The 26,466-nt window shown below is 38.2% G+C and overlaps 1 protein-coding gene across 2 annotated transcripts in view; it reads left to right on the plus strand.

Annotated features, from left to right (window-relative positions):
* Positions 1-584: 584 nt before the first annotated feature.
* Positions 585-26,466, plus strand: part of HOOK1 (hook microtubule tethering protein 1) — a 65,420-nt gene continuing 39,538 nt past the window's right edge. The window contains exons 1-6 of one of the 2 annotated variants that reach the window (XM_032653020.1): positions 698-779; positions 7,881-7,927; positions 8,123-8,208; positions 15,075-15,147; positions 18,180-18,230; positions 19,560-19,692. In XM_032653020.1, the coding sequence (XP_032508911.1) occupies positions 8,186-8,208; positions 15,075-15,147; positions 18,180-18,230; positions 19,560-19,692 (280 nt within the window). In that variant the 5' untranslated portion in view covers positions 698-779; positions 7,881-7,927; positions 8,123-8,185. Of the gene's footprint in view, positions 780-7,880; positions 7,928-8,122; positions 8,209-15,074; positions 15,148-18,179; positions 18,231-19,559; positions 19,693-26,466 lie in introns of both variants that reach the window. The other variant, XM_032653012.1, reaches the window with a different exon arrangement.

A 26,466-nucleotide genomic window follows, 5' to 3' on the forward strand; every position in this document is an offset into this window, starting at 1 on the left:
GCTGTAGCCAGGAGCTTGTCCTACCGGCGAGGAAGGAGGCCGGAAGATGCCCGAGCCGGCCCTGCGTACCCTTAGGGCCCCGTGGCCGCTTCTGCCCTTGGGGCTGCGCCTCAGCAACCCCCAACCGCGCACGCGCACGCGCACTCGCTGCCCCCCACCCTAGCTGCACCTGCCAGGTCATAAACCCCTTCCCACCGTCTCGCTCGCTCTCTAGGAGGCACAGTCTTGTCTCACGTTGATTGGTCGAAGCCCAAGAGGGCGTGTCCAATCAGCAATCCCTCCTGCTCAACCTATTCCCGCTCTTCCCGCCCCCTCCCCGCCTCACCCGTCCCCCTCCGGCACCTATCTTCTTTGTGACTGGTGCGCGCCCAGGTCACTCAGTGCAGAGGGGAGAGGTGTGCCGGAGTGGGAAGGAGGGGTGGAAGGACGGCGGGGAGGGGAAGGGAGGGGAGGGGGCGGGGCTCAGGTGCCGAGCAGCGCGGCCTGTGCCAGACGGGGGAGGGGGCGAACTGCGGGGCGGGGCAGGGGCAGCGGCGAGGAGGGGGTTACGCCGGCGACGTCGGCAGCGCGAGGCTTCGCGCGTGAGCGGCGCGGTCGCTGGGCCTGGCTACCGAGCTTTCCTGACGGGCGAGCAGGTCCTCGACACCGGCGCCTGGCGGAGCGCGGGGAGGAGGGAGGTTTTGGTGTCAGCGGTGTAGTTGACGGCAGTCCCGGCCATGGAAGAGACGCAGCCGCTTCCGCAGTCCGAGCTGCCACTGTGCGACAGCCTCATCATCTGGGTGAGTACCAGGGGGCGAGGGGGGCCGGGAGACCGCGGAGAGGTCCTGGGGGCTGCCTGGTCACTGGCACCTCTCAGGTTAGCCTGCGGAGCAGCGGGGACCACCTGCGCCGTAGCGGGGGCCACCTGCGCCCCGGACTCCGCGCATTGCCCTCCGCGCCTCCCGTCGCCCTTGACCGCGAGAGTGCCACCTGCGGGTCGCGGGGCAGGTGTGCGTCCGTGAGTGAGTGTGCGTGTGTTTATGTCTTTGAGGGCGGGAGAAGGGTAAAGGGAGCTCTGGGGGGCGGGACGGAGGAGGCTTGTCTTACCGCCCTGGTCGTGCTCCGAACAGCTGTGGCGGGAGCCAAGCGTCCATCCCTTTACTCCCCGCTCTCCCATTTTTTGCCCCTGCCCTGCGCCCAAGCCCTAGACTTTCTGGGCCACCGACACCCTTGCCTTCCGTCTGCTGAACAGTCTTACCATAGTGACCTTTGTGCCACTTGGGAGTGAAGACCCCCGCTGAAACCTCCCTCCCACTGCAAGCACCTTCCTCTACTTGGACACAGGTGACCAAGAGGTGGTTTTAGTTAGTGGATCATTGCTTCTCCCTGACCCCAGGACATCCATGTTTGTAGAAGCCGCTTGGAAGAGATGTTTCCACGTATTTCCTGCGTGGATCAGAAGATATGTTAGGGATGGGGGCTTGTATTCCCTTTTTCTCACTGGTTCCCCTCCCCTTCCAATGGACAAGCATTTTCCTTAAAGAAAAGAACGTGGCATTTTCATTTGCACTTTATCCGCGTTTAGTATTTCTGTTAATTTGTTGGGTTTGGACGGGCAGGATCTGTCCGCACTATTTCCGCCAGCAAAACAATGTCTCTGTCACCTTTTGGAGGTGCTCAGCTATCAGAGAGCTGACATTCAGGTGTGGCTTCTAACCCACATTGGGCAAGGTTGATGCTCGATGGTCCACAAGGTGCTGTCAGTGATGCTCATCCCTAAACCAGTTGTTTAGTTTTGTGTAGGGGACTGTGTGCAGAATGGAATGTAAACAGACTGGATTAGGAGGCGGTAATTGGTTGATGAGATTCCCTGTCTATCTCTCAATGCATGTAATTCAAAAGAATGAGAAATTAGGGAAGGTTTCTGACAATGTGTGAAGTTTATTGGAAATAACCATAATGTAAAGCAACCTTTACACTTAGAAGGTTAACAGCTTTTGCTTTAAGTAGAATGCAAGCATCTGGAGTTTCTGAGTTAAAAGCAATTAGCAAAGTGTTCATCTGTATTTTCACTTAAAAGAAGTATTGGGAGTGCTTCCCTGGTGGCGCAGTGGATGAGAGTCCGCCTGCCGATGCAGGGGACACGGGTTCGTGTCCCGGTCCGGGAAGATCCCACATGCCGCGGAAAGGCTGGGCCCGTGAGCCATGGCCGCTGAGCCTGCGCGTCCAGAGCCTGTGCTCCGCAACGGGAGGGGCCGCAACAGTGAGAGGCCCGCGTACCGCAAAAAAAAAAAAAAAAAAAAAAAAAAAAAAAGAAGTATTGGGATTTAGATACCATGTTTAAGGCTGTCATGAAACAAGACAACATTACTTCTAATGATGTGTTCTATTAAACAAGTGACTAATTAAAGGGTGTATCCTAATCTGTTGCATTGTTGCTCTAAACATGACTTACCTAGTAAACTTAGTCTTTATGATGTCATTGACTTCCATGAGAGTTGGTGGTGAAGTATAGGATTTTCTTGAATTGTATTTCAAAATTTAAAATATTTTGTGACTGTATCCATTGTTTTAATCAGTATTAATAAATAGTGAAGTTCCTACTTTTTATAAGACACTGAGGAAGAGAGATATCAAGCATAATCAAAGAATTTTCAGTTTTAATTGATGTGGTAGGCAGAGCTGTGTATTTTTTATAATGGAAGGCAAAATTCCTTAAACACTGTAAAAATATTATTTATTTATATTTACTTTTATTTTTCTGGCTGCACCATGTGGCATGTTGAATCTTAGTTCCCCCGCACAAGGGATCGAACCCGTGCCCCCTGCATTGGGAGCACAGTCTTAAGCACTGGACCGCCAGGGAAGTCCCATGTAAAAATATTATTTATAATAATAAGGAAAGATAAGGAATCATAGGTGACAGAGTATAACTGGTTGTTTGCTTCTCCAGTTCTCTCTCAGGCTGCTGAAACACTATGGAGAAAATGGAATTAACGTGCAGACTGTTGCCTCTCAAATGCTGCTACAGCCAAATTCTCCTGTTCCCGTATACTGCCCAGCTTTATGATTAAGAAGAACCACACAGTTCCTCTCTTACTTCTCCTTGCAAACCTTTATCAGTACCCTGTTTGAGCCCCAAACCTTCTCCCCATCAGGAAAACGACCTCCTCCTTATCTTTGGCTCTGGCTCTAGATCCACCTCTTTCACCTCTTGTAAAACTTTGCTCTGTCATTTATCCCCTTTTGGTATTTATTTTTTTCCTTTCCATTAGCTCTTTCCTCTCTACATGTAAACTTGCTCAAATCTTCCCTCTCTTAAAAAGAAAAAGAGCCATCACTCCCTATTAAAGCTACACTGTATTCCCCCTCTTCCTTCACAGTCATATTTCTTGTATTTTTAAGTACTCATCCTTTATACTTCTTGAGCTTCTATTTACTCCTCAGCCCATTGCACTTGAGCTCTTTTCTCTAAGGCCTTCACGTACTGGGATTGGCAGACTGGGAACTATTATATTATCCTTATCTTAATTGATGGCTCCTTTGTGAAATTATCTTCTGCCTTAGTTTCTTAGGTTCCTGCCTCTAGGCTTTTCTTTACCTCTCTGGATGATTCCCAGTGAACTTTGCTGTTTGTCAGCTACTGCATAGTTGGTCTTACCTCACCTCCCCAACTTTCTGAAAACTGGTCTCATGCCACACTCCTCCGTGCCCACCATGCTGTGTTGACTTTCTGTTTCTTGAAGTCAAGCTCTTTTTTTTTTTTTTTTAATGCATCAGGGCTTTTTAACTTCTCTTCCCTCTTCCTAAAATATCCTCCTTCTGGTTCTTCCAATGGCTGGCTGACTTCTCACCATTCAGTTCCTGGGTCTCTTGTCATCTTTCAGAGACAGTCTGTGACAGTGAGTGACCTACCTGTCTCCTACTCCTATCCCATTGTAACCTGTTAACCCCTTTTTGTTGTGTCTGTAACACTTAACATTTTCTGAAGTCATCTCGTTTGCACTTTGGGGTCAGAGCTCTTGTCTGACCTGTTTTCTGCTTTATTCCCAGAAACAAAAACTGACTAGGATCTGCAGTACAACATTGAATCAAAGTGATGATAGTAAATATCCTTGTCTTGGTCCTGACATCAGAGACTAGTATTTCACCGTTCGTTATTCACCACTAAGTATATAGGTTTTTGTAGATACCTAGGATAAATTTTTAACTATTTCCTAGAGGATTGATGAATTTCAACAAGTAGAAATCAAGAGAAATGAGTTTTCCAGACACAGGGAAGAACTTCTAGCAGTAATGTAATAGTCTTCTTTGAGGATAGATTGAAAGAAGGTAATGGAAGACACCTTTGTCATGATATCCCTGGACTCTTAATGAATGTGCTCCCTGCCAAGCTAAGTAATGTTACGTGTTGAGGGGAAGTTGTAGGAGATATAAGATTTAAAAAACGTTATGATGGGACTTCCCTGGTGGCGCAGTGGTTGAGAGTCCGCCTGCCAATGCAGGGGACGCGGGTTTGTGCCCCGGTCCGGGAAGATCCCACATGCCGGGGAGCGGCTGAGCCCGTTAGCCATGGCCGCTGAGCCTGCGCGTCCGGAGCCTGTGCTCCGCAACGGGAGAGGCCACAACAGTGAGAGGCCCGCGTACCGCAAAAAAAAAAAAAAAAAAAAACCCGTTATAATGGAAGTGAGAAGATAGCTGGTAGTAAACTGTGTTCTTTCAGTACTGGACATTGTTCTAGGACAATAGAACCATCCTTAACAGAGAGGTCATCAAAAAAAGTTGGTTAGGTGAAGAGATGCCTGTTTTGGCAGTTCTTTAAAAGTTATATTTTATGATTTGGAGCTCACCTTAAAATAATTAGTTCTTAGAAATGTTATACTGCTACTCAGCAAAAAATTGAGGGCTGAAGGATAAATTTGGGCATCATTTACATGGTAGAGAGAGTTTGAAGTACGTGTGTGAAGACAAATTTAATTCTGCCTTTTGGCTCTGTGACATTTGAAAATTTTAAATCTTTGGACTTTAATTTCTTCAATAAAATTAGAGTGCTGGACCAGGCTTTCCTTAATGGTTTACTTGGTTCTTTCATTCTTTGCCTTCAACATGCCGGTGAATGAAAAACTAATACCGAATGTATGCCCAAGTTACAAAAAAGAAAAAAAAAGGCTGAATCATTTTTATGAAGATCTTAAAACTCAGAGCAGTGATTCTCTTTCTGAAATGAGCAGCTGACGGAAGAGAATTTGAGAATAATTTGAGAATAGAGTTGACCCAAAGTTGAGTTTTTGTTGGGTGTCAGTGGTGAAAACCCCTTTTCTTCCTTGATTTCTTTGACGTTTATATTGAAGCAGTTCAGGAACAGCATTTCCACATTTCTGATTGTTTGCTTTATTTAAAAATAAAGAAGAAAGTAAGATGCTATTTGCCAGAGCACTGTGTTTAGTGATGGAAGCCCTGTTTGTCCTTTTTGGGTCACTCACCAAAAGACTTTTGCATCTTCACCTCTATGAAGAGTAGTCTGAAAGGGTACATTTTCTTTTGTCCCACTTCTGTGGCTTCACTCCCCTCACTGAGCTTTATAATTTATTCACACTTCTTGGTTATAAAGTCTTTCAATTTAGCCAAATGAAGTGACGTTCTCTGTTATCTAATTTATTTTGCAACTAGTTTAAGAGCTTCCAAGAAATACTTTTCATGGCTGTAAAAAGAAGAAATTGATCTTAATCTGGGCGTGGTGGGCCATGAGGCACTCAGTGTATTTACTCCTTTTACATATTTCTTTACTATTTTGCCTAATATTCTGTGTCTCATGAAATTGCCTTCTTAAAATCACTAATCATATCCATTTTGTAGAAACTTAATGATGTAATGTGTAAGTAGGAAGGGTTGAGAAGTGGGAGCCACATTTTACCTGAACGTATATGATTATCTTCCTTTTAAAGATGCCCTAAACCCTGGGGTTTTTCTTCCTTGTACATCCACCCAACTGCAAAATCCTTCTTATTTTATAATTTAAATATTCCATGAATTCACGCTGTCCTGTTAGTCAGCATTACCCTAACTAATCTTAGCATTCCATGTTGTCAAAAAGACCATTGCAGGAGCCTTCTAACTGAGCAAGCATAAAGCTACTCTCTCCCATTCTCTGTGTCACTCTTGCTACTATCCAAAACATACTAAAGATGTCTCTTCCTTGTTACTCTTTTTTTTTTTTTTTTTTTTTTGCGGTACGTGGGCCTCTCACTGCTGTGGCCTCTCCCGCCGCGGAGCACAGGCTCCGGCCGCGCAGGCCCAGCGGCCATGGCTCACGGGCCCAGCCGCTCCGCGGCATGTGGGATCCTCCCGGACCGGGGCACAAACCCGCGTCCCCTGCATCGGCAGGCGGACTCCCAACCACTGCGCCACCAGGGAAGCCCCTTGTTACTCTTTAGTGATTCTTCATCATCCAGAGCAATGGTTCTAAAGAACTGATGTACATAAGAATCACTTGGGGATTTTCTGATTTAGTTTGTCTGGAGATTCTGTTACATATTGTTCTTAGATGCCACACTTTGAGAAACCCTGACTCATAGCTAATGTGCTAACAGCTGTTGAGTTTGTACCACGTGCCAGGCACTGATCTGAGTACACTGTGTTTGCTAATTTATTTAATTCTCACAACCAACTTGTGAGGTAGAAACTATTCTACTGTTTCCCCATGATATAGATAATACCATTAAGGATAATTCCAAGTTTCTTGCCATGACCCCGAGTTCTGACGCATGCCTGTTTTTTACCCCCTTGGTTGTCTCCCTTAACAACTGAACATGCAGAGAAATCCAGCAATACTGAACTGCATGTTACCTAAAAATACCATGTCTTTTCTTGTACTTGTGCTTTTATCATGTTGCTATTTCCTGAAGTTTCCTTCCCCTGGCCCTTTCTTTACTCAGGATCATCCATTGGAATCATCTCTAAGAAGTCTTTAATAAATAAGTCTTTAAGAAGTCTTTAATAAATACAAGCCCTAATTAGGTTAGTTTGGAACATTTTGTGCATACTGCAGTCATGAGACTAGAAGTGACATCTTCTGCAAATGATTTGTGTCTTTTTCTCCTCTCCTTAACTCTGGATTGAAGCTACTTGAGAGTGAAAACCTGGTGTTTTTCCCTTGTAACTCCTTCCTATACTACAGTGCCCTACGTAGAGTAGAAGCTCAGTAAAGTATCTTTATCTTTGTGCTTTGAAAGTAACTGTGGCTAGATTTACGTAGTTTGTGTCATTCTTCCACTTTGTATAAGGATAATGGAGACAGATTTGTAGAATCTCAAAATACAACAACCACTAAAGGTGTATTATGGTGGTAAACTAAGGAATTATAATTGAATAGTAAAGGAGATGAATATGTGAGGGAATAGAGAATCATAGTGTATTTAATTTAAGATATTTATGGATTGAGATTAGATTTCGAGAAAGTATATAATCCATTGAGCTCTGTTGCAATTTACTTTAAAAAAATTCCTCTATCTTGTATTTGCTTATTAGGAAGAGTTGCCACTGTTTCACTTCTATTTTTAAAATGTACATGAATGTTTAATACACAGAGATTTGAAAAGTTAGTAGCATCTAAAGCCAAACTAGATAGATACAACTTGACGTGATTGGTGGGCCCTGGACTGTTCATGCTCTAAGGGTAACTTGGTAACAGGCAGAAGTCCTGCCTTATTTAGAGCTTATTGATTAACTAGGTAGTTTTAGACTTGACATTTCTAGCTTTTGTTTTCCTACCAAATGATATGAGTGAAATTTTAACTTGCAGATGTTAGGTTATCTTAAAATTCTTTTCCTGATGTTATTCTCCTAAAAATTGACAAAACACAGACTATTACTATCTTAAGAGTTCTACACGTGTTTTTCAGAAATTCTGAAGTACTTCATACATGACATCAATACGTTTGACTATTAGGTATGGTAATGATTTTATGAAATGTTAAGTATTCTTATAAAAATATAACAGTCATAGAAACATATGAGTATAATTTCATTTGTTTGGCAGGGTCTATTTAAACAAAACAGTTTTCTTTCTAGTGTTCATTCATGTATATAAATTGACGGGGGAGGGGAGTAAAGCAGTTAAATAACTTGCTGTATGTCATTTTAGCTGCAGACATTCAATACTGCTGCACCTTGTCAGGATGTGAAACAGCTGACTAATGGAGTTGCCATGGCACAAGTTCTTCATCAAATGTAAGTAGTGTTCCACACTCTTCCTGAAATAATTGTAAACCCAATTTCAAGGAAGAAAATTTAGACTTGTATTCTAAAGGTTATTGAAACTTTATCCTTTCCAGTGATGACAGGTATATTTTGCCAAGGCATTCTTGCATGTAAGGAACAAAAAATTTTACCACCTGATTATTTCTTGCTTGTTCATAGAGATACATCTTAATTAAATGAGCAATCAGGGTTCTTATCTAGTCAAGAGATGTTAATTTTAAACTTGTTCTGGTCATGTTCACAAGTTATAGTTACTGAGAAAGAAATAGGTTAAATGAGTGATATAATTTCTTATACTGTAATGTTTCCTTCAGTTATTCTGTTGTCATCTTAAGATATCAATACATGGGGATTATTATTTTTGAGATAATTGAAGCAGGAAATACTGGATTTGGAAAAAATATTAATTTAAAATCTATATTGAATTAATAATCATAACTGTATGAATCCACCAATAATGAAATGTTGTGTAAATGACATTTTAAGTCACAAATGCTGGGTACCTTAACCAATAAAGTGATTCTGTTTGGGTTGGGCCCCTTTTATATAATTATACAATATCAAAAGTTCCTAAATCCATTATTTCGTAATTTTTGCCAAACATTGTATAAGGATTAGGGTTATAATATCTACAATATGAGTTGTACTCTTCTGTACAGGGCCTATTCTGTAGTCATAATTTTTTTTTAATTAATTAATTAATTAATTTTTTTTGGCTGTGTTGGCTCTTTGTTGCTGTGCCCGGGCTTTCTCTAGTTGCGGCAAGCAGGGGCTACTGTTTGTTGCGGTGCGCGGGCTTCTCATTGTCATGGCTTCTCTTGTTGCAGAACATGGGCTCTAGGCACACGGGCTTCAATAGTTGTGGCACATGGGCTCAGTAGTTGTGGCGCATGGGCTTAGTTACTCCACGGCATGTGGGATCTTCCCCAGCCAGGGCTCAAACCCGTGTCCCCTGCATTGGCAGGTGGATTCTTAACCACTGTGCCACCTGGGAAGCCCTGTGGTCATAATTTATTAGTTAATAGTCATACCGATTTTGTATTAGCTTACTTTCATGGTAATATATCTTCAATGACACCAGACTCCTATTTCTGCTACATGGTTTTATATATCAGAAATTATTTAATTATTGCCATCATTTTGTAAAGGTTTTTTATGATTGACATTGAAAAACTCTGTAGATGGATTAGAAAAAATTCTTTACCACTCTTAGAAAAACAACTTCAAACAATATCATAATCTTAGTTACTTGGAATCTTCAAAATGTTCTAATTTGAATAGACAGATTTTATGGTTAACTCAAGATTAACACTTTAAAAGATAAATTTAGTATGTTAACATTTTTTTTTGGCAGTCATTCTAAAATATGCCTTACTCCCCTGCTTTCTTAAAAATGTTTCTTAATTATTTATTTATACCCTAATTGGTTTCAAAGTGATTTAATTGGTCAGAACTAAGAATTCTGAATATGGTCCTTTCTTGATGATTTGGGAAAGTCGTCATTTTTTGTCATTAGAACATACGACCTGGCCTTTTCTCATTCTTGTGCGTGTTGGTGTAGACGCAGCTACGTTGTTTTGGTATAGGTGTAAGGCCGGTGAGCATTCACTCACTTCAACAGTGCCATCCAAAGATGTCATTTATATGTACTGAAGTGTCTTTAATAGCTTTACACCACAACAGAGTAGATGAGACCTGTTTTTACTATTATATGGTGATACATATGGCTCTTTGACCTCCTGTATGCTAGCACTGTACCTGATGTTTAGAGTAGGGTCAGGTCAATTTTAGTTAAACCGTATCCTTTATCACCAACTCATTCTTACATAATGTGTTGGATTCTGTTTTTACTGCTGATCCTCTGTCTCTCTGATTTTTCTTTTTTTATTCTCTCTTTTGTCTCTTACTGTCTTCTAATAGCTTTTCTGCAGGAATAATAAAATAGCCAACCAATCAGAAAGCTCTCATTCTTCATAAAACAAATGATAGTGACCTAAAATTGGGCCTAAACCCCTTTTTTGTTTCATTTGTCTGTTTTTGCATGTACTTAGATGTCTACACCTCTTTATAGTATAAGAGCCAATTTAAATTTATTTTTCTTTTTGAACCCCCTTCCTCTTCTGTAAGCTTTTCAGAAGTCTGGATCCAGACAGTGAAACTTATAGCATACATTTTCCCCTAGTTGGGTCAGTTTATAATATTCCTGCTAAAAAAAGCAAATTTTACCTTATTTCTTTGAACACTTCAAAGCACTTTATATATGTTCCAATTTATTATGTATTGCGTTGATGGCTGTTGTGACTCACATCAAAGTTGTTACTGAAAATGAGAAGGAAAAATTTGCTTTTTAAGGAAGTAGCAAAATCTAATGAATAATTCTTTCATTAGTTACCTGAGGCAGGTATGCTTCTAAATAATAAAATCTTAAAAATCAATTCCCAGGGCTTCCCTGGTGGCGCAGTGGTTGAGAGTCTGCCTGCCACTGCAGGGGACACAGGTTCGTGCCCCGGTCTGGGAAGATCCCACATGCCACGGAGCGGCTGGGCCCATGAGCCATGGCCGCTGAGCCTGTGCGTCCGGAGCCTGTGCTCCGCAACGGGAGAGGCCACGACAGTGAGAGGCCTGCGTACCGCAAAAAAAAAAAAAAAAAAAAAGAATCAATTCCCAAAGTATATGACTTAGACATGGTGAGCCATGGAATTGTTGCTAGGATTCTACAGTTCTTTAATTGTTTTCTTAAGTCTTAATACATAATATATATCTCTTTTTTAAATGCAGAAACTGTTGTTATTTTAAAGACACGTGAGGGGAAAATTATAACTACAACTGTATTCATTTCCCATGGTTTCCATAACAGTGCCACAGATTAGGTGGCTTAAAACAACAAAAATTTGTTCTTTAAGAGTTCAGGAGGTTAGAAGTCCTATATCAAGGTATTGGATGAACCGTGCTCCCTTCAAAACCTCTAGGTCAGGATCCTGCCTTGCTGTTTCTAGTCCTTGGTAGCCCCAGGCATCCCTTAGTTTGAGGCATCATAACTTCAATCTTTGTTTCCGTCTTCACACGGCTGTCTTCCCTCTGTGTCTCTTCTCCTCTTAGAAGGACACCAGTCATAATGGATTAGGGTCCACCCTAATTTAGTGTGACCTCATCTTAACTTGATTACATCTGCAAAGACACTATTTCCGAATAAGGTTACATTCACAGGTAGCGGGGGTTAAGCCTTGAACACATCTTTTTTGGGGACATAATTCAACCCATAACAGCTATAAATAGTGTATGCTACTTTTTAGCTTTGTCACTTTAAGCACCAGATAATTTCTCTGTTTTTTTCTATTGTCTTTGACTAGACATTTTTATGAGAGGGAGAAGAATGAGACAGAATGTAGAATATCCAGAGACCTCAAGATCATGTACTTACTTGTTCATTCATTCAGCAGATATTTGAGCATTTAAAATAATAAATCATGAAAGCCAACATATGAGTATTTACTAAATGTAAGACATTGTTCTATACCCTATACATATGGTATTTCATTTAATATTTATTACTGTTTTGTGAGGTAGGCATTATTTTTATCCTCAGTTTATAGGTGAGGAAACAGAGGTTTATAAAGGTGAAATGACTTCAGTAAGTCAAATAATGAGTAAAATTGCAAAGCCCATATTTTTATCACTTTGGCCTGACTCAAGCCAGTGCCCTCAGTGAACTGTAATCATTTCAGCCTAGTATGTTGAACCCCTCCTGATAGACTTTTACTTTGGAGTCTTAATAAATGAGAGGCCAGATGTGCATGTCCAAAGTACAGATCACAATTTGATGTGCTAAGCACACAAGGCCTTTTGATTATTTACGAAGAATGGTGTCAGGGTGTCCACTGAAGCAACACAGCTATGTTGTGTCTAGTAACCAGTAGGTGTTAATTACTACCTATGTTTAGTTGGTAGAATTGTGAAGACAAATACCATGGGTGGAGTTAAAAAATAATCCTGTAGTGTTTCTTACTTAGTTTTATTAGAAAACAGTTAAGATCACATTTCACTTCCTTATTCTTGTGTTCCCTTCTTATTTGGTGTCTCTTAAGTTTCATTGAAGTTCTGGGAAATACTAGAAAAAAGGAGCTAATTGTTGGGGCCAAGAGTCTAGTTAAAGCATGTAGATGTGGCAGTGCAAAAACGTAAAAGAAGGATATGTCCTGAATGTTCTGAGATTGGATATAAAGTTTAATAGTGGGAAAGATTGGCTGCAATTATAATTGTTTGAGAAGGATGGATTTGTTTATAAGAGAACAAGAGTTAGATTTCTATGGAGAAGTTAGAAAGTATTTCTCAGTTAGGGTATTATGGACTGAATGTTTGTGTCCCTTTAAAATTCCTGTTGAAGCCCAAACCCCCAGTTTAACTATATTGGAGATGGGATCTATACAGAAGTAATTAAAGTTAAATGAGGTCATAAAAGTGGGGAGACATGATCCAGTAGGATTGAACTCCTTATAAGAAGACAATTCAGAGAGCTCACTCTCTGTCTATAAACATACAAAAAAGAGGTCATGTGAGCACACAGCAAGACGGTAGCAACTAGAGATCTCAGAATGAAACCTACCTTGCTAGCATCTTGATTTTGGACTTCCGACCTCCAGAACTGTGAGGAATAAATTTCTGTTGTTTAAGCCATCTAGTGGTATTTTGCTGTAGCAGCCTGAGCATACTCTAAGACATAGGGCTAAAGCTGATTTGAGATGGGAAGGAAGACAAGTAGGAATGCAAGGCAAAAGGAGGAAACACTGGAAGAGGTTATCTCTAGATCCATTTTCTAAAGCTAATTACAATGGAATTATAGAATTATAGAATCATATATGAAGATTTTTTTTTAGGGTCAGAAGACAAGTGTAGTAGGTAGTCAGGGTTCTCCAAAGAAATAGAACCAATAAGATATGTATATATATGCATGTGTATATGCACACACACACACACACACACACACACACACACACACACACACAGGATGAGAGAGAAATTTAAGAATTGGCTCACGTGATTTTGCAGGCTGGCAACTCCAAAACCCACAGAGTAGGTAGACCAGCAGGCTGGAGATCTAGGGAGGAGTTGATGTTGCAGCTAGAGTTGACAGGCAGTCTACTGGCAGAATTTACTCTTTCTCAGGGGAGGTGAGTCATTTTCTTAAGGCCTTCAGCTGATTGGATGAGGCCCAACTATATTATGGAGGGTAATTAGCTTTACTCAGAGTCTACTGATTTACATGTTAATCTCATCTAAAATACATCTTCACTACAACATCCAAGCATGTTTGACCAAATATATGGGTACTGGGGCCCTGCCAAATTGACACATAAAATTAACCATTGCAACTGGCATACCTCTTCAACTTAAACTGATGTCAAAAGAAAGTAAATTTACTTTGAGAGTTTTGACTCATTAACTAAATAAATTTAGTCTTTTCAGGTAAATACCTGGTTAGAAATATACCATTTACACACTTAGCCAAGTTATTTTGGTAATTATAGCCTTAGCATCTGAGAAAAGTCGAAAATAATTAACATTAATTTGCTCAAAAGAAAATGGTTACAAATTCCAAAGAATGAATTGAAAATGGTGAAGCCATTTCTGGTTACTGTAGTCAGAAGTGACATCTGTTTTAGCACATCTGAGGCAGAATGATTGCTGAAAAACTAGGCACTGTTTTCAGCTTTGCATCTTTAAATTCAGGATACCGCCTTGGAAATAACCTCTTTAATTTCTACCCTCACTTTAGTTGGCTTATCTGTAAAGTAAAAATTTAGGTAAGACCTCTTCTAGTACTAACATTCTGTAATTTCTTGGTGTTTGTTTACTCCTTAAAGCATTTATCACATTCTCCTTTGAGTATAGTTATTTGTGCTCTTTACTTTCTCCCTTTATTAGATATTTCTCTAAGAGTCAGGATAATAAATTATTCATCTTCATTTTACTCTTACTCACAGCAAGCATCCAAGTATTTGTTTAGAATGTAATCTATTGGGCTTCCCTGGTGGCGCAGTGGTTGAGAGTCCACCTGCCGATGCAGGGGATACGTGTTCGTGCCCCGGTCCAGGAGGATCCCACTTGCTGCGGAGTGGCTGGGCCCGTGAGCCATGGCCGCTGAGCCTGCGCCTCCGGAGCCTGTGCTCCGCAACGGGAGAGGCCACAACAGTGAGAGGCCAGCGTACCGCAAAAAAAAAAAAAAAAAAGAATATAATCTATTATTGTAGTTCACTATTTATAATCGGGTGTTATTCTTCAAGGCCTTATTGAATACATAAAAATTTGATATAGCAGTTCTTTGTCTTGGCCTTCAATGTCAATATCGGACTTAATACTAAACTTTGCCATGTACTAGTGTCACTTGGGGAAAATTATTGTCTTATTCTCAGTTCACTGAGGAGTAAGATTGGGGATAATGGATGCTTTGCCAAGTTACTATGATATTTAAATGAAGTAATATGAAAAAACATCAAGCACAGTGCTTGATACATAGTAGACACGTTAAAATGTTTTCCTTTTTTTTCCCTTTAGGATTGGGACTTTTACATCTACCTACCAGGGTGCCTAGTATGAGATATTTAGTAAATGTTTGTTAAATTGAAGATGTTAATGACTTAATTAATTTACTATGAGAAATTCCAAAAGAAACCCTTAGGAATAACAAAAAGTTCAGTGGGTTCATTTTAAATAATATTTACTATTCTTATTAAGGACAGGCTTTAAGGTGGAAAATAACTTTGAATCTGTTGATTAAATTTGGTATTTTTCATGAAATAAAATCATTTTAATGTTCAACATTTGTATTTTTGTTGTAGTGATGTAGCTTGGTTCAATGAATCTTGGTTAAGCCGAATTAAAGAGGATATCGGTGACAACTGGCGAATAAAGGTATGTAGAATGAATGCTAGAAGTACTTGATCCAAACAGTGGTCTGAAATTAGCACTAAGCTCAACTAAATCTTATTTTTTAAATTAACTGAAGGATACATTTTATTGTGTATAGTTTGAGTTTTGACACTTGTGTATGTTCTTATACCATCATAGTTAGATATAGAACGTTTCCATTAAGCAAAAACAGGAACATATGCCCCTTCCCAGTTAATCCTCACTCTTGACTTGGCCCTGGGTGGCCACAGGTCTGCTTTCAGTCAGTATAGGTTTAATTTCTGGAGCTCCATATAAATGGAATCAGATATTATGAACTCTTTGGTATTCTTTTACTCATGTATTGTTTTTGAGACTCATCCATGTTGCCTGTATTAGTAGTTATTTCTTTTTTTTTGCTGAGTAGTATTTCATTACACTGATGTACCACAATTTGCTTAGCCATTCACCTGTTGATGGATGTTGCATTGTTTCTGTTCTTCTCTAATATTGGTAATTTATGTCTTTTATATTTTCTTCCTTGATAAATCTGGCTTGATGTTTTTCAATTAAAAAAAATGTTTTTTGAAAAGAACTAGCTTTTGTTTTCTGGATTTCCTGTCTCTTCTTTGTTATTTCCTTTCTTCTTAACATCTGCTCTTTTTCTTGCTTCTTAAGGTGAAAGCTTAAGTCATCAGCTTTAAGCACTTTTCCCTAGTAGTAAGCATTGCCTTAGCCACATCCCACACATTTTAACATACTGTGTTCTTATTTTCATTTAGATCAAAATATTTGGTAATTTCCCTTGTGATTTTTCTTTTGACCCCTGGGTAGATTAGAAGTAGGTATTTCAAATTCTAAATATTTGAGGATTTTCTACATATCTTTCTTTTATTTATTAATTTCTAATTTAATTCCATTTTGTTTTGAGAACATACTCTGAATTCTTTTACATTTACTAAGACTTATTTTATGACCTAATATATGGTCTGTCTTGGTGAATATTCCATGTGCACTTGAAAACAACATGTATTTTACAGTCCTACAAATATGGATTATTACAGCTTTGTTGATAGTACTGTTTACTTTTATATCTTTATTGATTTTCTGTCTGATTATTCTATCAGTTAAGGGGGGAGGAGTCCTCAGATCTCTAATGATGATTGTGGATTTGTCAATTTCTCCTTTCAATTCTAATTTTTTAATCATGTAATTTGAATCTGTGTTATTTGGTTTATATACATTAATTTTTTATGTCTTCTTGTTGAATGAATCTACTTATCATTATAAAATGACTTATTTTTATCCCTGGTAATATTTCTTTTTTGGAAGTCTACTTTGTCTGATACTGATGTACCACTCCTGTTTTTTAAAGATTATTTTTGCCTATTATATCTTTTTCTCTTCTTTAGTCTCTCTGTGTATTTATATTGAAAGTGATGTAGTCACCTAATAGTTAGGTCTTGCTTTTTTATCCATTGACAATCTCTTTATTTTGTTCTTTTTTTTAAAAAAAAATATTTATTTTCTTATATTCCTCTTATTTAAATCCTTGAACTTTTTTTTTTTTTTAATTTTTGGCTGCGCTGGGTCTTCATTGCTGCGCGTGGGCTTTCTCTAGTTGCGGCGAGTGGGGGCTACTCTTCGTTGCGGTGTGCGGACTTCTCATTGCGGTGGCTTCTCTTGTTGCGGAGCACAGGCTCTAGGCACGCGGGCTCTAGAGCACAGGCTCAGTAGTTGTGGCGCACGGGCTTAGTTGCTCTGCGACATGTAGGATCTTCCCGGACCAGGGCTTGAACCTGTGTCCCTTGCATTGGTGGGCGGATTCTTAACCACTGTGCCACCAGGGAAGCCCCCCTTGAACATTTTTAAACAAACAGTTTTAACTTTTTTATCTTCTAATTCTTTCATCTCTCATTTTAGGCTTGTTTCTATTGACTGAGTTTTCTCCTAATTATAGTTCACATACTCCTGCTTCTTCACATGTGTAGTAATTTTTTATTGGACGCTAGACAGTGTGAATTTTATTATTGAGTGCTGGGTTTTTTGTATTCCTTTAAAGAGTGTTGGACTTTGTTCTTACAGGCAGTTAAGATACTTGTGAATCAGTTTGATCTTTTCAGGGTTTGGGGGGATGGAAGGCAGATCTAGAGTTATTTTCTCCTCTATGGCTAGGTTAGACTCACTACTAAGCTGTTACCTTTTGGGGGTTTTTAGTGAATGCTTGTCTGTATTAGCATAATCATGATCTCTTCACTCTGACTGGTGGGAATTTCAGCAGTTTCCGGCCCTGTGCAATCTTCAAGGAATTGTTCAGTTTATAGTTCCCTAGATTGTTGTTTCCTTGGAAATTATTTTTGTTTAATCTCATTGAGTTTCACCCATGCACATGCAAATTAGTATTCAGCCAAAGAGTCAAAGGGACTACTATGGAGATTTCTTTCCAAAGCTCTCACCTCTTCATTTATCTGCCCTGCAAATCCCAACTACCTCGACCTTCCTGAACTTCTGATGTCTATCTTCTCAACTCCACAAGAACATCAGGCTTTGTTTTGTTTCCACCTCCCTGTGCCATGGTATGAAAATTGCCTCTAGAGAGAAATCTTAGACTAGTGTAGGGCTCATCTTTTTTGTTTTCCTTCTCTTAGAAATTAGAGTTCTATATTGTCTTTTGGCTAAAGCTTGAAAACAATATTCCTTGTATTTTATCCTGTTTTCTAGTTGTTTGTGGTGGAGAGTAAGTCTAGATCCAGTTACTCACTCATGACTGAAGGTGGACATGCTCATAGCTAAATCTTTTAAGTTGGTACTTGAGTTTGTTGTGGCTCACTCTAAATACAATCACTCTAGTTCAACTATCTAAGGAAGAAGACGTTTTTTCTATAATCAAACTCTGAATAAAGCTTTGATGTTTAAAAATCATGTATTTGTATTTATAGAACTCTAATATATGTTTTTGTTGTCATTTTTATCAGGAAGTTTTTATTGTATTTCACCCTGACATATATTTTATTTCATTGTTAATATTAAATAATTTATTTTTTTTCCTCCATTAGGCTAGTAATTTAAAGAAGGTACTTCAAGGAATTATGGGTTATTACAGTGAGGTATGAAAATCATTTGACTTTGTTTAAATATAAAATACTCTGATAATTATATTGACACTGAAAAATGACTTGGCTTTTTGTTTATAACATTTTACTGGTATATAATTCATAATTGAAATATATTATGATTTTTCCATTTTTAGAACACTCAAATTTTGTTAACGTAAAGGGGCTAAAAAGTAATATATTGATTTGTAAAATAATGTTTCTATATTGATACTCTTTAAGTTGATTTTTTCTCAAATAAAATTACTTTCATCTTTATATAATTTGATTTTATGCAGTGCTATAAAGTAGACCTTATAACTAAATTAAAGTACTTTTCTATTTAAAGCGTTGTTTTGATATTTCTTTCCAATGTAAATAACAGCAAAGACATACTATGAAATTATGCTTGTGCAAGTGAATTGGGAAAAAATGCAAAATAAAAGTAGTATTAAAGTCACATTAGATAATGCATTATTCAAGTGATTTGTTTTTCTTATTCAGCATCTTAAGAAGTTCTCTAGCAGGATTGTTTGATATAAGAAAGTTTATTGCTTAATGTGTAAAAGTTTTTGGTTTGGTTTTGCCATTAAAGAATTTTGTTTTTACTTTTTAAAGTTTTCATACAATTGCACTTGTAGTTTCTTCCAAAATATTCTAGAACTAAAATTTTTCAATTCATTAATGCCTAAAACTCATTTTGAAGTTTTTTGGTTTTTTTTAATGGCAAGAATACTTTTTAGTTTCTTGTAAAAAACAATCTTGGGAATTCCCTGGCAGTCCAGTGGTTAGGACGTGGCACTTTCTCTCCCAGGGCCTGAGTTCAATCTCTGGTCAGGGAATTAAGATCCTGCAAGCTGCATGGCACAGCCAAAGAAAAAAGAAAAAAGCAATCTTAAAAAAAAAGATAGAGCCAGGAAAGATTAATCCATTAGATTTGTTGTTCATTTGGTTTATTTTATGGTTCTCTATTCATTGAATATGTATCAAAATATTATGAATTTTCTTTGACTTAAGTCTGTTTATTTTTTTATTGAAAGGCATATGTTTTATCATAATAGATCAGGCCAGGGGCTTCTTAAACAATTCCTCTCTCTGACAGTGGGGTAAAGGATATTTGTTATAAAACCATTTTAGTTGCTTTTGGTTGGTTCTCAAAATTTTGGGAGGTTGCTTGAACTTTACTAACTGGTTTTAGTCAGTAATTGTGGGTTTATCATTTGTTAATTTATCTGAGTCTTTTCGTGAACCTATTTATAATTTATTTTCCTTGCAATAATTCAATGTAGTCAATTCTCTGTAGCCTACATAAATGAGTGATCTAATTTATTTTCAACACTGCAGTTTTTGGGACAACAGATTTCTGAAGAACTTATCCCTGATTTAAACCAAATAACTGAATGTTCAGATTCTGTGGAGCTTGGGAGGTTGCTCCAGCTTATTTTAGGTTGTGCTGTCAACTGTGAAAAGAAGCAAGGTAAGTGAATTTCAATCATTTGAGGATATCTACTTTCTAGAGACAACCTACATTGCTATAGGAAATTGCATAAAAATGTACTATTGTAGATTGGTGGAAAGCACACTGAAATGTAAGCCAGAAGATCTGAATTCGAGCACAGCTCTGTAATTAAAAAGCTATAAATCTTCAGTATCCTAACTGTACCTAGATTCTGAGATTCGTATTCAGTGGCTAACTAAAATGTACTTTAATTAGGTTAATTTAATCTATGCTTAGGACTTAGTGGATATTCAATAAAAATTGTACTTATTTATTTGATACATTATCTCTTTAACATGTGAGAGACAGAACCTTAGGTTGATTCAGATTTTCATAAATGATTATGCAGCTACTTCCAGGCTTCTTCAGATGATATTCTGCTCTTTTTAGAAGAATGCTTCCAAAGTATCCTCCAGATAAAGATAAGCAGTCTGACGATATAAATGGAATTGGTGTGCTATATTGGTATATATGAACACAGTGATCCATATCCTGCTGAGTACAAAAAGAACATTTTTGGTTGAATGTAATGAATAAAATGTGAACTGAACAGACCAAGGTCTACTTCCTTGAGGGGCTTGCATCAGTCTGGGTGATGACATTTTATTTTATTTTTTTGCGGTGTGCAGGCGTCTCACTGTTGTGGCCTCTCCCGTTGCGGAGCACAGGCTCCAGACGCGCAGGCTCAGCGGCCATGGCTTACGGGCCCAGCCGCTCCGCGGCATGTGGCATCTTCCTGGACCGGGACATGAACCTGTGTCCCCTGCAGTGGCAGGCAGACTCTCAACCACTGCACCACCAGGGAAGCCCTGGGTGATGACATTTTTGATGCTGATGTTTTTTGCATGCTCATCCAAAATTGGCCTTAGGACATCACCTTCATAAAAGAATGTTGGGTGCTGAAGTTGGTAAAACATTTTAAGTCAGAACCTTAGAAAACACATTCAGTGTTATCTAACTAATGAAGAGAACATATGAGACAAGATAAATTCAGTAAGAATCAATTCAGGAAGGAGAAAAATGAAACACATGAGATCAGCTATAGTTTATCATAAAAAAGGGTTTGGGTACCAGAAAACTTTCATATTAGTCCATCTCTATTATTAACTGGCTGTTTTTTTTCTAGGGCAAGTCAGTACTTCTCCATAGGCTTTTATTTCTCATAGATAATGTCAAAGGTCTCAATGTTTCTGTTGTTTTGTTTTGTTTTTTTTTAATGAAAGTAAGAAATGTTTTCTTATGGAAAGTTAAAACTTCTATATATTTTTAACTACAAATTGACAAATAGTAATTCTTTTATGAATTAGCAAGTTTCTATTACCGTGATCCTTTTTATTTTTCTATTTAATGCTTTGTTTCTATTTCAGTTACTGGTTATTTATAACATCTTTTTGTTTAACTTTAGCATGTTTGTTGGTTTTAATAGTCTTTTTCAGAGAACCAACTTTGGGCTTTGATTCATTTTGTTTGTACTATTTAATATCTATTCTGTTATCTCATTGCTTCTATTGTGAATTAATCAGTTCTTTCTATTCGAAGCTATAATTGATGTTTTAAGCTATAATTTTCTCTTAAGTTTTGTTGCCTCCTATAAATATTGATATAATATGTAGTATTTTCATAATTTAGTTCTAAGCATTACTTAGCAATTTTGACCTCAGATTTTTAAAAGGAGGCTCAATTCCTGGGTATATAAATAAAAGTTTAGCAAGTAATAAATATAAAGAAATAGTTTAATTTTCATTATTTTGAAAGGATTATCTAATTGGGTTTATTTTTGGAGGTATGTGTCTGGGGTCTCAATTTTTAGGAGTGAGCAGATAAATGGAAAAAAAACTTGTAGTAATTTAATTAAAATGTAAAACCAAAACACATCCATAATATAAACCACCTTCCACATATTTATACTTTTCAGTGAGAATTGATTTTCAAAATGATTCAAAGGTATTGCAGCAGTCTTGAAAGGATTAACTAATTTGGTTAACAGTACCCTGTTTATCTTGGTGTGGAAAGAGAAAAATTTTATGATGCTTTCAGTAGACTTGAAACACTCCATTATCCAACAAATCCAGTTAAAAGAAATCATTCCATTGCTTGTGCCTCATCTAGTTAATTCTTCCCCCTCCAACACACACACACACCCATAGGATTTAGTGGTCGGGTGCATACCAGAATCTCTCAGAATTTTTTCCAGTACTTGGCTTCACAAATAAAAGAGAGATTTAGAGAACTTTTAGAAGTTTTCCAGAGTATCATTAAAACAATAAAAGCATTAGAAAATAATAAATCCTTAAAACTTTTGGAAAATTGTTTTAGGTGGAGAACATACAGTTGCTGTCGATCTAAACCTGCAAATACAGGAAAAACTCTCATGATTCATCACTTCTAATTGTGACAGAATCAACTTATTGCGCTCCCACGTGTGTGTGTGTGTGTGTGTGTGTGTGTGTGTGTGTGTGTGTTAAGGTATAAGGATCTCCTTAAGGTGAAACTTGGTGAATGTCGAGCAGGTGTTTGCAGGAAGCTGTATAAGTCTCTTCATTGAAAACCTTCCTGAAATGAACTAAGTAGGTGATAAATGAAACTTTCTGAGCTTAGATCTTAAGAGTTCACTGAATACAGGCATACCTTGTTTTATTGAGCTCTGCTTTATTGTGTTTTTCAACATTGAAGGTTTGTGGTAACCCTATGTCCAACAAATCTATTAGCACCACTTTTCCAACAGCATTTGCTCACTTCATGTCTCTGTGTCACATTTTTGTAATTCTCACAATATTTCAAACTTTTTCATTATTATTATATTTGTTATGGTGATCTGTGATCAGTGCTTTTTGGTGTTACTATTGTAATTGTTTTTTTTTTAATTAATTTATTTATTTTTGGCTGTGTTGGGTCTTCGTTTCTGTGCGAGGGCTTTCTCTAGTTGTGGCGAACAGGGGCCACTCTTCATTGTGACGCGCAGGCCTCTCACTGTTGTGGCCTCTCTTGTTGCGGAGCACAGGCTCCAGACACGCAGGCTCAGTAGTTGTGGCTCATGGGCCCAGTTGCTTTGCGGCACGTGGGATCTCCCTGGACCAGGGCTCGTACCCATGTCCCCTGCATTGGCAGGCAGATTCTCAACAACTGCACCACCAAGGAAGTCCTATTGTAATTGTTTTGAGGCACGATGAACTGCACCCATAGTAACATGGTAAACTTAATCAGTAAATGTTATAAATGTTGTATGTGTTCTGACCGCTCCACCAACCAGCCATTTCCCCATCTCTCTCCCTTCCTCAGGCCTCCCTACTCCCTGATACACAGCAATATTGAAAGTAGGCCAGTTAATAACCCTGCAGTGGCCTCTACGTGTTCAAGTGAAAGGAAGGCTCCCACATCTCTTACTTTAAATCAAAAGCTAGAAATGATTAAGCTTAGTGAGGAAGGTATGCTGAAAGACAAGAGGGGCCAAGATCTAGGCCTCTTCCACCAAACAACCAAATTGTGAGTATGAAGAAAAAGTTCTTGAAGGAGATTAAAAGTGCTGCTTCAGTGAACACACCGATGATATGAAAGCTTAAGTCTTATTGTTTATAGGGAGAACATTTTAGTGGTCTGGATGGAAGATCAAACCAGCCACAACATTCCCTTCAGCCAAAGCCTAATCTAGAGCAAGGCTCTAACTTCAATCTTGTGAAGCCTGAGAGAGATGAGGACACCGCAGAAGAAAAGTTTGAAGCTAGCAGAGGTTGGTTCATGAGGTTTAAGGAAAGCCATCTCCAGAACATAAAAGTACAAGGTGAAGCAGCAGGTACTGATGTAGAAGCTACAGCAAGTTATCTAGAAGATGTAGCTAAGATAATTAATGAAGGCCACTATATTAAACATATTTTCAGTATAGACAAAACAGCCTTTTATTGGAAGAAGATGCCATCTAGGACTTTCATAGGTAGCTAGGAAAAGTCAATGCCTGGCTTTGAAGGACAGGCTGACTCTCTTGCTAATGTAGATGGTGACAGAGTTGAAGCCCATGCTCATTTGTCATTCTGGAAATCCTAGGACCTTAAGAACTATGCTAAATCTAATCTGCCTGTGTTATAAATGGAACAACAAAGGCTGGGTGACAGCACATCTGTTTACAACATGGTTTACTGACTATTTTAAGCCCACTGTTGAGACCTACTTCTCACAAAAAAAGACATTCCTTTCAAACATTACTGCTCATTGACAAAGTACCTGGTCACTCAAGAGCTTTGATGGAGATGTTTAACAAAATTAATGTTGTTTTCATGCCTGCTAACAAAACATCTATTCTGCAACCCATGGATCAAGAAGTAATTTTGACTTTTAAGTCTTGCTATTTAAGAAATACATTTTGTAAGGCTATAACTGCCATAAATAGTGATTCCTCTGATGGATCTGGTTTTCAAAGTACATTGAAAACTTTCTGGAAAAGATTTACTATTGTAGATACCATTAAGAACATAGGTGATAAGAGGGTTCCCTTTTCTCCACACCCTCTCCAGCATTTATTGTTTGTAGACTTTTTGATGATGGCCATTCTGGCTAGTGGGAGGTGATATTCATTGTGGTTTTGATTTGCATTTCTCTAATAATTAGTGATGTTGAGCATCTTTGCTTGTGCTTTTTGGCCATCTGTATGTCTTTTTTTTGAGAAATGTCTATTTAGATTTTCTGCCCATTTTTTGATTGACTTGTTTGGGGTTTTTTTGATATTGAGATGCATGAGCTGTGTGTATATTTTGGAGATTAATCCCTTGTTGGTTGCATTGTTGGCAAATATTTTCTCCCATTCTGTGGGTTGTCTTTTCATTTTGCTTATGGTTTCCTTTGATGTATAAAAGCTTTTAAGTTTAATTAAGTCCCATTTGTTTATTTTTGGTTTTATTTTCATTACTCTAGGAGGTGGATCCAAAAAGATCTTGCTGTGATTTATGTCAAAGATTGTCCTGCCTGTGTTTTCCTCTAAGAGTTTTTATAGTATCCAGTCTTACATTTAGGTCTTTAATCCATTTTGAGGTTTTTTTTTGTGTATGATGTTAGAGAATGTTCTTTCATTCTTTGACATGTGGCTGTCCAGTTTTCCCAGCACCACTTATTGAAGAGACTGTCTTTTCTTCATTGTATATTCTTGTCTCCTTTGTCATAGATTAATATACCATAGGTGTGTGGGTTTATCTCTGGGCTTTCTATCCTGTTCCATTGTTCTATATTTCTGTTTTTGTGCCAATACCAAACTATTTTGATTACTGTAGCTTTGTAGTATAGTCTGAAGTCAGGGAGCCTGATTCCTCCAGCTGTGTTCTTCTTTCTCAAGATCACTTTGGCTATTCGGGGTCTTTGTATTTCCATACAAATTTTAAGATTTTTTGTTCTAGATTTGCAAAAAATGCCATTGGTATTTTGATAGGGATTGCATTGAATCTGTAGATTACCTTGGGTAGTATAGTCATTTTGACAATATTGATTCTTCCAGTCTGAGAACATGGTATATCTTTCCATCTGTTTGTGTCATCCTACACTGTTGGTGGGAACGTAAATTGGTACAGCCACCATGAAGAACAGTATGGAGGTTCCTTTAAAGACTAAAAATAGATTTGATCCAGCAATCCCACTCCTGGGCATATATCCAGAGAAAACCATAATTTGAAAAGGTACATGCACCCCAGTGTTCATTGCAGCACTATTTACAATAGCCAAGACATGGAAGCAACCTAAATGTTCATCGACAAATGAATGGATAAAGAAGATGTGGTACATATATACAATGGAATATTACTCAGCCATAAAAAGAATGCCATTTACAGCAACATGGATAGACCTAGAGATTATCATACTGAGTGAAGTAAATCAGACAGAGAAATACAAATACCATATGATATCACTTATATGTGGAATCTAAAAAATGAACTTTACAGAACAGAAACAGACTCACAGACTTAGGAAACAAACTTATGTTTACCAAAGGGGAAAGGTAGTGGGGAGGGATAAATTAGGAGGTTGGGATTAACATATGCACACTACCATATATGAAATGGATAATCAACAGAGACCTACTCTATAGCACAGGGAACTCTACTCAGTACTCTGTAATAACCTATATCAGAAAAGAATATGAAAAAGAATGGATATATATGTGTATGTATAACTGAATCACTTTGCTGTACACCTGAAATGAACACAACATTGTAACTCAACTATACTCCAATGTAAAATAAAAACTTTTTAAAAATAAAGGAATGTTTCCCTTGAGGGGAAAAAAAGAGCGTAAGTGATTGATGGGAAGAGGTCAAAATATCAACATTAACAGGAGTTTGGAAAAAACTGATTCCAACTCTCATACATGACTTTACGCAGTTCAAGACTTCAGTGGAGGAAGTAACTGGATATGTGGTAAAAATAGCAAGAGAACTAGTTAGAAGTGGAGCTTGAAGGTATGACAATTATTGCCATCTCATGAGAAAATGTTAACAGACGAGTCGCTTCTATGGATGAGCAAAGAAAGTGGTTTCTGCGATGGAATCTACTCCTGGTGAACATGCTATGAAGACTGTTGAAATGACAATAAAGAATTTAGAAATTACATAAACTTAGTTGATGAAGCAGCAGCAGAATTTGAGAGGATGGACTCCAATTCTGAAAGAAGTTCTACTGTGGGTAAATGCTATCAAACAGCACTGCATGCTACAGAGAAATTGTTTGTGAAAGGAAAGGTCAATTGACATGGCAGACTTCACTGTTGTCTTATTTTAA

Source organism: Phocoena sinus, chromosome 1 (assembly GCF_008692025.1).
Source record: "Phocoena sinus isolate mPhoSin1 chromosome 1, mPhoSin1.pri, whole genome shotgun sequence".
NCBI classification, from domain to species: domain Eukaryota; kingdom Metazoa; phylum Chordata; class Mammalia; order Artiodactyla; family Phocoenidae; genus Phocoena; species Phocoena sinus.